Source organism: Ornithorhynchus anatinus, chromosome 4 (genome assembly GCF_004115215.2).
Source record: "Ornithorhynchus anatinus isolate Pmale09 chromosome 4, mOrnAna1.pri.v4, whole genome shotgun sequence".
Taxonomy (NCBI): domain Eukaryota; kingdom Metazoa; phylum Chordata; class Mammalia; order Monotremata; family Ornithorhynchidae; genus Ornithorhynchus; species Ornithorhynchus anatinus.
In genome coordinates, this window is record NC_041731.1 from 130,302,629 (window position 1) to 130,314,796 (window position 12,168).

Consider the following 12,168-nt stretch of genomic DNA (forward strand, 5'->3'; position numbering starts at 1 on the left):
AATGTATTTCCTCGTTTATACATGGAATAGAAAAATGCTAATAACGATCATAATACTGGTTTTTGCTAAACGCTTACGATGTACCGAGCACTGTATTAAGTGCTGGGAAAGATCCGAGATAATCAGGTCCCACGTGGGGCTCGCAGTCAAAGTGGGAGGGAGAAGAGGAATTGAATTCCCATTTTGCAGATGAGGAACCGAGGGACGGAGAATTGAAGTGACTTGCCCACCCAGCATACAAGCGGCAGAGTCAGGATTAGAACTCAGGTCCCCTGACTCCCAAGCCCATGCCCTTTCCACTCCAAACAAACCCCAAACTGCTTTAAGAGCAAAGCTTAGTAACGAGATGATCCTCGCTGCTCACCCAGGGGAGTGGAGGGAGGAAATGCGTTTTACGGGAAAGGTTGCAGATATCAAGGACTGTTTGAGAGGAAAATAATTTCTGAAAACCCAAATTATTTTCATTGCTTAAAATGTCTTTTTGGGCTGCTTCTCAGGTTTCCGCTACGTCACCTGTCCGATTCTGAATTGCTCCGAAAAAACAGTGACCGCCACGTTTTCCGAAGACATTGACCACGGATCCCTAACTGTGCAGGATGACTACATATTCTTTAAGGTAAAACAACTCAGGGGCTTTTTCAGGGCAAAAATATAAGACACATTTTAAACAGTACCCACTGTTCTCATTCACTCATTCATTCAGTCATATTTATTGAGCGTTTACTGTGTGCAGAGCACTGTACTAATGCTTGGGAGAGTACAATACAATAATGAACAGTCACATCCCCTGTCGACAGTGAGCTTACACAGAGAAGGGAAGTGACACACCCAAGGCCATACAGCAGACAAGTGGAAGAGCCGGGATTAGGACCCATGACCTTCCGACTCCCAGGTCTGTGATCCATCCACTATGCCAAATGGTACTTGTTAAGCACGGCTCAGTGGAAAGAGCCCGGGCTTGGGAGTCAGAGGTCATGAGTTCGAATCCCTGCTCTGCCACTCGTCAGCTGTGTGACTGTGGGTGAGTCACTTCACTTCTCTGGGCCTCAGTTACCTCATCTGTAAAATGGGGATTAACTGTGAGCCTCACGTGGGACAACCTGATGACCCTGTATCTCCCCCAGCGCTTAGAACAATGCTCGGCACATAGTGAGCGCTTCACAAATACCAACATTATTAAGCCCTGGGGTAGATAGAAGATAATCAGGTTGGACACAGTCCCTCGCTCACAGTTTTAATCCCCATTTTACAGATGAGGTAACTGAGGCCCAGAGAAGGGAAGTGATTTGCTCAATAATAATATTGCATTTGTTGAGTACTTATTGTGTGTCAAGCACTGATGTAAACCCTGGGGTGGATCCAAGAAAATCAGATAAGATGCTGTACCTGTCCCACCCGGGACTCATGTTCTAAGAAGGAAGAAGAACGGGTAACTTATCCTAAGATACAGATAATAATAATAATGATGGTATTTGTTAAGCGCTTACTATGTGCAGAGCATTGTTCTAAGTGTTGGGGTAGATACAGAGTAATCAGGTTGTCCCACGTGAGGCTCCCAGTTAATCCCCATTTTACAGATGAGAACTGGGGGCCAGAGAAGTTAAGCGACTTTCCCAAGGTCACACAGCAGCCAAGGTTCAATCGATCAATTCATCAATAGTGTTTATCGAGCACCTGCTGTTAAAGCACTGTTCGAAACACTTAAGAAAATGCAAAAGAACTAACAGACAACATCACTGCCCTTAAAGACCTTCTGGTCTAGCAAGGGAGACAGACAGTAAAATAAAGTCCAGAGAAGAGGAAGAAGGAACGGGATTAAGGCGTATGAGTTAGTGCTTAAATAAATACCTGGGTTTTCCCTGAGCGAGGACCCCTATCTAATTGGTATCAACCGAACAATCGATTGCATTTATTGAATGCTTACTATGTGCCGAGCACTGTACTAAGCGCTTAGGTGAGTATACTATAGTTGAGTGTGTAGCCATGTTCTTACCCCACAGGGAGCATACAGTCTAGAGGGGGAGACTTACAGTGCTCTGCACACAGTAAGCCCTCAATAAATACAATTGAATTCATTAATTGACATAAAAAATTATGGGTATGGACAGAAATGCCGTGGGGTTGTGGATGAGGTGAATACAGGGTGTGTTTCCAGAAGGGAAGTAATGAATAATAATAATAATTATAATAATAATGGTGATGGTATTTGTTCAGCGCTTATATGTTCCAAGTACTGTTCTAAGTGCTGAGATAGATACAAGCTTATCAGGTTGTCCCACATGGGGCTCTACGTCTTAATTCCCATTTTACAGATGAGGGTGCTGAGGCTCAGAGGAGTGAAGTGAATTACCCAAAGTCACACAGCTGATAAGTGGTGGAGCGGGGATTAGAACCCACTATCTCCATCTCCCAAGCCCGTGCTCTTTCCACTAAGCCAAGCCGCTTCTCTATAGAATACACAAGTGCTTAGAAGAGAAAGGGGATTTAATCTGGGAAGATTGGAGGTCGATCATAGAAGGCCTCCTGGAAGAAGTGTGATTTCAGGGATTTTTTTAATGGTATTTAAGTGTACTCTATTTGCCAGGCACTGTACTAAGCACTGGAGTAGATACACGCTAATCAGGTTGACACATTCACAGGGAAAGGAATAGAGTGTACAGATGAAGAAATGAGGCAATAGTGATGATGATAATAGCAATAAAAATAGTAATGATAATTGTATTTGTTCAGTGCTTACTCTTTGCCAAACACTGGAGTGGATACAATATAATCCAGTCAGATACAGTCCCTGTCCCATATGAGTCCCACAGCCTAACTAATAGGGAGAACAGGAATCGAATCCTCATTTTATAAATGAGGCCCAGGGAAGTGAAATGACTTGCCCAGGGCCACACAGAAGAAAAGGAGCCGAGCCGGGATTAAAACCCAGGTCCTATGACTCCGAGACTGCGCTCTTTCCACTAGGCTACACTTCTACTCAGTCTGTTTCAGAGAAACTTCGACAGATTTTTCAACACTGAAATGTTGACTGCGTTTCAGCTTTTCTCTTTAGAAGGATGGTGACATTTTTTTGTTGTTTTTTTCTCCAAGACAGCACAGTCCAGCTCCTTTTAATCATCAGCTGGGTCTGCCTCCTGGTGATTCTTTTGACACCTTTCCCTTTGTTCAGGGGCCCATTGGTTTGAGAGGGATGGGAAAGAAGTACAGACATCGGGCTCTCTCCCCCTCCGCTCGGTCCCTGCCCCATTCCCCGTGACCGAAATCTGGCGGTCCGCTTGGTGAAAACCACTTCTCACCCTGAGCAAACTGTGAAGTGGATTTCACAAAACATCTCTGAAAGAAAATCGCCCTTTCCGAGTTCTGTTTTGGTGGCAGCCATTTTGCCCAAAGGTGACTGTGTTTACAGCGCCTCACCGTCATTGTTGGAAATTTATTTCCCACTTCAAGTATAGTGTGAAGTGGCTCTCTTCTTCTTTGTTTCCAGTCGGCTGTGCCTAGCGAAAATAGGATGAGGACCTTAGACCTAGAATCCATAATATAGATCCATTTGATAATAATAATAACTCTGGCATTTGTTACGTTTTTAACTGTGGTATTTGGTCAGCGCTTACTATGTGCCGGGCACTGTACGTAGCGCTGGGATGGATAGAAGCAAATTGGGTTGGACACAGTCCCTGTCCCACAGGGGGCTCACAGCCTTAATCCCAATTTGACAGATGAGGGAACTGAGGCCCAGAGAAGTGAAGTTTCCTGTGGTCATGCAGCAGACAAGTGGCAGAGCTGGGATTAGAACCCATGACCTTCTGACTCCCAGGCCCGGACTCCAGCCATATGTCATGCATTCTTCCATAATGTGGTTTACCCCAGGCCGCAAAGTGGTGAAATGGGTTGGATGATCCTTTTTCTTGGAGCCAGTGTCCCCTTGGCCACCATAATGGGCTTTCCTTATGGTCCTTATTCCTTCTCTACTTCTCCGACTGGGTATGATCCACAGGGACTTTAATAACTCTACGGATGTCTCCGACATAACCTTCCACTGTCCACTTCCTCTCACTCTTCAGCTTCACAGACCTCCTGTTCCACCCCTCCTCACCCATTCACCAACGGGGATCTATGGTTTCATCTCACCACGGCCTAGTGGGTAGACCCCGGGCCTGAGAGTCAGAAGGACCTGAGTTCTAATCCCACCTCTGCCACTATACTATGAAGTCTAGTATAGAAGTCTATACTTCATTCATTCATTCATTCAAAAGCATTTATTGAGCGCTTACTATGTGCAGAACACTGTACTAAGTGCTTGGAATGTACAATTTGGCACCAGAAAGAGATAATCCCTGCCAAATGACAGGCTCAGAGTCTGTCTGGCTGAGTGACCTTGGGCAAGTCCATCACTTGGGCCTCAGTTAACTCATCTGCAAAATAAGGATTAATATCAGGAGCTCCACGTGGGACAGGCACCGTGTCCAACCCGATTCTATTTATAGCTATTGTTCTTGTCTGTCCGTCTCCCCCGATTAGATTTGTAAGCCCGTCAAAGGGCAGGGACTGTCTCTATCTGTTACCGATTTGTCCATTCCAAGCGCTTAGTACAGTGCTCTGCACATAGTAAGCGCTCAATAAATACTATTGAATGAATGAATGAATTACTTTGTGTCTACTCCAGCATTTACTACAGTGTCTGGCTCATAGTAAGGACACAGCCAATATACATAGCTTCCCTCCTCCCTCCCCCTTCTCTGTTCCCCTTGCACTTGTATTTGTCCCTTTTAAGCAGCTGATATTCACGCCACCTTCAAATTGCACAGCACTTATGCACATATCCAAAATTTATCTTAATGTCTGTCTTCCCCTCTAGACTGTAAATTCGTCATGGGCAGGGATCATGTCTATCATCTCTATGGCATTGTAGAAGCAGCATGGCTTAGTGGATAAAGTCTGGGCTTGGGACTAATGGTTTCTAATCCCCACTCTGACATTTGTCTGCTGTGTGACCTTGGGCAACTCATTTCACTTCTATGTGCCTCAGTTACCTCATCTATAAAATGGATATTAAAGCTGTGAGCCCAATGTGGGACAGGGATTGTGTTTAATCCAATTTGCTTGTATTTCCCCCCAAATATCACAGTTATTATTATTATTATTATTAATCTCCCAATCAGTACAGTGCTCTGCAAACAGTGAACACTCAAAAAATATCACTGATTTAGCTTTCTTTTAATCTGATTTACTTGACTTCCGATTGATTTGTTGGATACCCCTACCTGCTACATAGGGAAGCAGCAGGGTGTAGTGGATAGAACCTGGACCTGGGAGTCACAAGGTCATGGGTTCTAATCCCAATTCCTCCGCTTGTCTGCTGGGTGACCTTGGGTAAGTCACTTCACTTTCTCTGTGCCTCAGTTACCACATCAGAAAATGGGGATTGAGAGCGTGAGCCCCACATGGAACAGGGACTGTGTCCAACTTGATTTGTCTGTATCCACCCCAACGATTAGTACAGTGCCTGGCACATAGTAAGCACTTAACAAATATTATCAGTATTATATGCCCAGGAACTGTGTCTCAGAGTACAAGTTCACATTATTACTACCACTACTACTAATCATAATAATAAATGAATGACATTTTTTGAGTCCTTACTGTATTCAGAGCACTGGGGGTAGATAGAAAAAAATCAGATTGGGCATAGTCCCTGTCCCACAAGGGGCTCCAAGTCTAAGGGGGGAAAGAGAACAGCTATTTAATCCTTATTTCACAAATGAGATAACTGAGGCACAGAGAAGTTAAGTGACTGTCTCAGGGCCACTTGGCAGGCAAGTGGCAGAGCCGGGTTTAGAAACCAGGTCCTCTGACTCCCAGACCTCTTCTCTTACCACTGGACCACATTGCCTCAACAGGAATCTGTGCATTCACACAAAACAAAAATCTCCACAGACATGGGGTTGCAATCCTGCAAATCCGAAAGCTAGAGGGAAATAGAGGGATTCTATTTAGTTGCCATTGTTTTTACGAGATGTTCTTCCCCTTGACGCTGTTTAGTGCCATTGTTCTCGTCTGTCCGTCTCCCCCGATTAGACTGTAAGCCCGTCAAACGGCAGGGACTGTCTCTATCTGTTGCCGACTTGTTCATCCCAAGAGCTTAGTACAGTGCTCTGCACATAGTAAGCGCTCAATAAATACTATTGAATGAACTCACACGTTGTTGCCCACAGTGTCACTCGTCTTGTGTGCGGACAACACTCCTTTCTGACACTGCATCTTTTTTTATGGTATTTGTGAAGCACTTATAAGGTGTCACACATTGTACTAAGCGCTGGGTAGATAGAAGCAAATCAGGATGGAAACAGTTGATGTCCCACAAGGGACTCACAGTCTTAAACCTCATTTTACAGATGAGTGAGTCAGTCGTATTTATTGAGTGTTGACATGATAAAGAGCACTGTATTGAGCACTTGAGAGAGTAGAATATAACAATAAAACTGAAACATTCTCTGCCCACACAAGCTTACAGTCTAGAGGAGGATTAATATAAATAAAATTACAGGTACGGATATAAGTGCTGTGGGGCTGATGGGGGGATGAATAAAGGGAGCAAGTCAAGGTGACAGAGGAAATGGGGGAAGAGGAAAGTGGGGCTTAGGCAGGGAAGGCCTCTGGGAGGAGATGGGCCTTCAGTAAGGATTTGAAGGCTGGAAGAGTCACTTTGTATAGGATGTGAAGAGGCAGGGCGTTCCAGATTAGAGGATGGACGTGGAAGAGTGGTTGGCAGTGTGATCGATAAGATCGAGTTACAGTGAGAAGGTTAGCGGCACTAGAGGAGCAAATTGTGCGGGCTGGGTTGGAGTAGGAGAATAGACGAGGTGACGTAGGAGGGGACTATGTAATTGATTCCTTTAAAGCTGAAAGTGAGGAGTTTCTGTTTGATGCGGAGGTGGATGGGCAACCAGTGGAGGGTCTTGAGGAGTGAGGCAACGTGGACTGAAAGTTTTGGAAGAAAAACAATGTGGGCAGCAGAGTAATGTATGGACTGGAGTGGGGAAAGATGGGAGGCAGGGAGGTCAGCATGGAGACTGATACAGTATTCATAGTGGGATAGGATAAGTGCCTAGATAATGTGGGTTACTGAGGCACACAGAAGTTCAGTGACTTAGCCAAGGTCAACCAAAAGGCAAATGGCAGACTGGGATTAGAATCCAGTTCCTTCCGACTCTCGGGCCCTACCTCTATCCACTAGGCCACCAACTGGCTTATGTTGTCTGATGAACTTAACCCACTTCACTTCAAATTCTAGAATGAACATGCAGTAAAAACAAGAATTATTATTCATTCACTCTTTGTGTTTAATTTGTATTTATTTAGCACTTATTAGGTGCAGGTCACTGCACTACGGGTTTCAGAAAGTATGATATAACAATAAATAGACGTTCTATTTACGAGATGTTCTTCCCCTTGACTCTATTTATTGCCATTGTTCTCGTCTGTCCGTCTCCCCCGATTAGACTGTAAGCCCGTCAAACGGCAGGGACTGTCTCTATCTGTTGCTGACTTGTTCATTCCAAGCGCTTAGTACAGTGCTCTGCACATAGTAAGCGCTCAATAAATACTATTGAATGAAATAGACACATTCCGTGCCCACAACAAGCTTTCCGTCTAGAGAGAAACTGAGTGTAAGATCAATCGGGCATATTCATTATCAGTCCCTCAGTGGATACAATGGAAACATGTCAGACGCAGCCCCGATCTTATATGGGACTCATAATCTAACAGGGAGAGAGAACATTTTACAGATGAGGAAACTGAGGCTCAGAGATGTCAAATGACATGCCTAAGGTCACACATCAAGCAAGTAGCAGAGATGGTATTAAGACTCGGTCTTTTGGCTTCCAGGCTGGACTTTCCACCAGGCAATGCTCCTTCTCAATCCCAAAGGACCCTCAGAATGGGTTGTCAGCACTTAGAACAGTGTCTGGCACATAGTAAGAGCTTAACTAATACCATAATTATTATTATTATGGTCAGAAACTCCTTCAGAGTGGGAAGAAGTACTTTCCTTTCAGTTTTCAGACAAAAGTGGGTCCTCTCCATTGGAGCTCTGTATTTCTTACAGCTCAGTGTCACACATCAAGCCTAAATTTATGAAGGAAATAAGAAAAGATGAAAATTGTCACATTCGTTCTTACCTGACACTTCCTAAATCATTTTCTTAAAGGCTTTTAGCATTTAACTCTGCCCTCCTAAAAAGATGCAGCAATGAAAGAAGTGGCGTGAAGCGAATCAAACCTTACATTCTTGATACGTTGAAAATATTCCGACAAGTAGACGCTCTGTCATCTCCAATTTCACCAGCAAAGGTCAAATTTGCATTTTGCAGCAGGAACCACTTTCCTGGTTCTTTCCTACCTCAGACATCCTGGATATCCAACCCAGTAAAGTCTTTGCCTAGTGTTAAAGAACACCTTCTTGTTATTTTGTACGTGAAGGATGAGTGAAACCAACAGAAAGTCCGCATTTACCTGGTGGTGTTTTCTAAAACAGAGCAGATGTCAGTTTTTTAGAGGAAGAGATAGTCCTTTTCAGTCTATCAGTGGTAGTTTTTGAGCACTTAATGCAGACACAGTACTGTCCTATAAGCTTAGAAGACTACACGATAGATGAAGGAGAAACAGTGAGGTATCAGAGAAGCAGCATGGTGTAGTGAATAGAGCACTGGTTTGGGAGCAGAAGGTCATGGGTTCAATTCCGCTCTGCCATTTGTCTGCTATGTGACCTTGGGAAAGTCACATCGCTTCTCTGTGCCTCAGTTACCTCACCTGTAAAATGGGGAATAAGACTGTGAGCCCATGCAGGACAGGGACTGGGTCCAACCCGATTTGCTTGTATCCACCCCAGTGTTTAGTACAGTGCCTGGCACAGAGTAAGCGCTTAACAAATACCATAATTATTAATTATTATTCTCTATGCCTCAGTTACCTCATCTGTTCATTCATTCATTCATATTTATTGAGCGCTTACTACAGTGCAGTGCACTGTACTAAGCACTTGGAATGTACAATTTGGCAACGGATAGAGACAATCCCTGCCCAACAAGGGGCTCACAGTCTAAATGAGAGAGATAGACAACAAAACAGAACAAAACAAAACAAGTAGGCTGGTGTCAGTCTCATCAAAATAAATAGAATCATAGATATATACACATCATTATCAAAATAAATAGAGTAATAAATAATATACACAAATATGCACAAGTGCCGTGGGGAGGGGAAGGGGGAAGAGCAGAGGGTGGGAGAAGGGGAAATGGGGAGTGATGGAAGAGCAGAGGGAAAGGGGGGGGCCAGTCTGGGAAGGCCTCCTGGAGGAGGTGAGCTCTCAGTAGGGCTTTGAGGAGGGGAAGAGAGTTAGTTTGGCAGATGTGGGGAGGGAGGGCATTCCAGGTAAAATGAGGATCGAGACTGTGAGCCTCATGTGGGGCAGGGACTGTGTCCAAACAGATTTGTTGTAGCCACTCCGTGCTTAGTACAGTGTTTGGCGCATAGAAAGTGCTCCACAAATACTACGATATTATTACACAGTACAAAGGGGGTTCATCAACATGGTCCTTATCCACCTGGAGTTGATAGACTAGACAAGGAACTTACATTCTAGAGGAGAAGCTTGAATTCTAGAGGTCTCGTCTGGTCATGTTTTATGCCGTCGAGTCATTTCTGACCCATAGCGACACCGAGGACACCTCTCTCCCAGAACGCCCCACTCTCCATCTGCAATCGTTCTGGTAGTGGATTCACAGAGTTTTCTTGGTCAAAATCCAGAAGAGGTTTATCACTGACTCCTTCCTTGCAGTAAACGCGAGTCTCTGCCCTCGTCTCTCTCCCGTGTCACTGCTGCCCAGCACAGGGGAGTTTTGACTTGAGGCAGATGGCCTGCCACTCGCTAGCCACTGGCCAAGCTAGGAATTGAATGGACAGGCCTCTGCTTCACTCTCCCTCTCGTAGCCAAGCCTGGTAGAGGACTGGAAACTCACTGGGTGCCACGCTGAGAAGGGAATTCTAGAGGAAGGGTTTAATAATTTAGAGGAGAGACCTACAGCGTAGAAGAGGATCTTACAGTCAAGAAGAGGAGCTTGTAGTGTAGAGAAGGAGGGTAGAAGAGGAGCTTACAGACTAGAGGAGGAGCTTACAGTCTAGAGGAGGAGCTTACAGACAGACAAGAGGAGGAGCTTACAATCTAGAGAAGGAGCTTACAGTCTAGAAGAGAGACTCACGGTTCAGCGGAGGATCTCACAGTGTAGAGGAGGGGTTTCCAGTCTAGGGGAGGAGTTTACAGCCTAGAGAAGGAGCTTACAGTCTAGAGAAGGAGCTTACAGTCTAAAGGGAAGGAGCTTACAGGCTAGAAGAGAGACTCAGTTTAGAAGAGGCTCTCACAGTGTAGAGGAGGGTTTTCCAGTGGAGAGGAGGAGCTTACAGCCTAGAGAAGGAGCTTTACAGTCTTGAGAAGGAGCTTACAGTCTAGAAGAGAGACTCACAGTTTAGAGGAGGCTCTCACAGTGTAGAGGAGGGTTTTCCAGTCGAGAGGAGGAGCTTACAGCCTAGAGAAGGAGCTTACAGTCTAGAGGAGTAGTTTGCAGTCTAGAGGAGGAGTTTGCAGTCTAGAGGAGGAGCATACAGTCTAGAGGAGAGGCTCACCGTTCAGAGGAGGATCTCACAGTGTAGAGGAGAAGCTTACAGTCTAGACGAGGGGTTTCCAGTCTAGAGGAGGAGCATACAGTCTAGAGAAGGAGTGTACAGTCTAGAGGAGGAGTTTGCAGTCCAGAGGAGGAGCTTACAGTCTAGAGGAGAAGCCTACAGTCTAGAGAAGGAGTTTACGATCTAGAGGAGGAGCTTACAGTCTAGCGGAGCATCTCACAGTTCAGAGGAGGATATCACAGTGTAAAGGAGCAGCTTACAGTCTAGATGAGGGGTTTCCAGTCTGGAGGAGGAGCTTACAGTTTAGAAAAAGTGGGTATAGGACATTCTTACAATCTAGAGTAGGAGCTTACAGTAGGGAAGACAGATTTACATCCCAGAGAAGGAGCTTCGGTGTCTTTTCCCACTGTGTCTACCCTGTCCTTAGATTGTCAATTCTTAAATCCTATTTAGCCAGAAACTGTTCCTCCATTTTGCCCACCTGCCCAGTTTGACGTATTTATTATTGTTATTTGTTCATTCATTCATTCAATCATATTTATTGAGCCCTTACTGTGTGCAGAGCACTCTACTAAGCACTTGTGAGATTACTCTGCAACAATAAGCAGACACATTCCCTGAAGTGCTTCCTATGTGTAAAACACTCAGAACTGGGGTTGATGCTGGGGTTGATCTAAGTGAATCAGGTCAGACCCAGTCCCTGTCCCACCTGGGGCTCACAATCTAAGTAGGTGGGAGAACAGATATCGAATCCCCATTTTACAGATGAGGTAATTCAGTCAAAGAGAAGTGGAATGACTTGCCCAGGATCACACGGCAGGCAACCGAGAGAGCTGAGATTATAATCCAGGTCCTTCTGTATCCCAAGCACATGCTCATTTCACTCAGCCACACTGCTTCCCTATTTGGAGGACAAAGTAACGTGTTCTTTTTGTCCCACTAGGCAACGTCAGCCAATCGGACCAAATACTACGTATCTTACCGCCGCAACGAATTTGTCTTGATGAAGCTGCCTAAGTATGCTTTGCCCAAGGTAAATCTGTTCATCCGTGATCCTTGTTCGATGCCTTCCTCACCCTGTCTGGTTACTCTGGGGCCCTGAGAAGACTTTTGCCACAGTTGACAGTTGAAGAGGAGCTCATAATCATAACCAATATGGTATTTGTTAATAATAATGATAATAATAATGATAATAATTATGTTATTAGAGCTTACTATGTGTCAGACACTGAGCTAAGATCTGGGGTGGATGCAGACAAATCAAGTTGGACTAGTCCCTGTCCCACAAGGGCTCACACTCTTACTCCCCACTTTATGGATGAAGCTACTGAGACCCAGAGAAGTGAAGTGACTTGCCCAGTGTCACTCATCAGACAAGTGGCAGAGCTAGGATTAGAACCTATGACTCTCTGACTTCCAGGCCCAGACTCTACCCACTGTGCCGTGCTACTGCTCATCTACCCCAATAATTAGTGCAGTCTCTGGCATG

General features: G+C 45.0%; 1 protein-coding gene across 3 annotated transcripts in view; it reads left to right on the top strand.

Annotated features, from left to right (window-relative positions):
* SORCS2 (sortilin related VPS10 domain containing receptor 2) overlaps positions 1–12,168 on the top strand; it is a 1,085,532-nt gene that overhangs the window by 886,524 nt on the left and 186,840 nt on the right. For all 3 annotated transcript variants that reach the window (XM_029063664.2, XM_029063665.2, XM_029063667.2), the window contains 2 exons: positions 498–616; positions 11,623–11,712. In XM_029063664.2, coding sequence (XP_028919497.1) covers positions 498–616; positions 11,623–11,712 — 209 coding nt within the window. The remainder of the gene's footprint in view (positions 1–497; positions 617–11,622; positions 11,713–12,168) is intronic.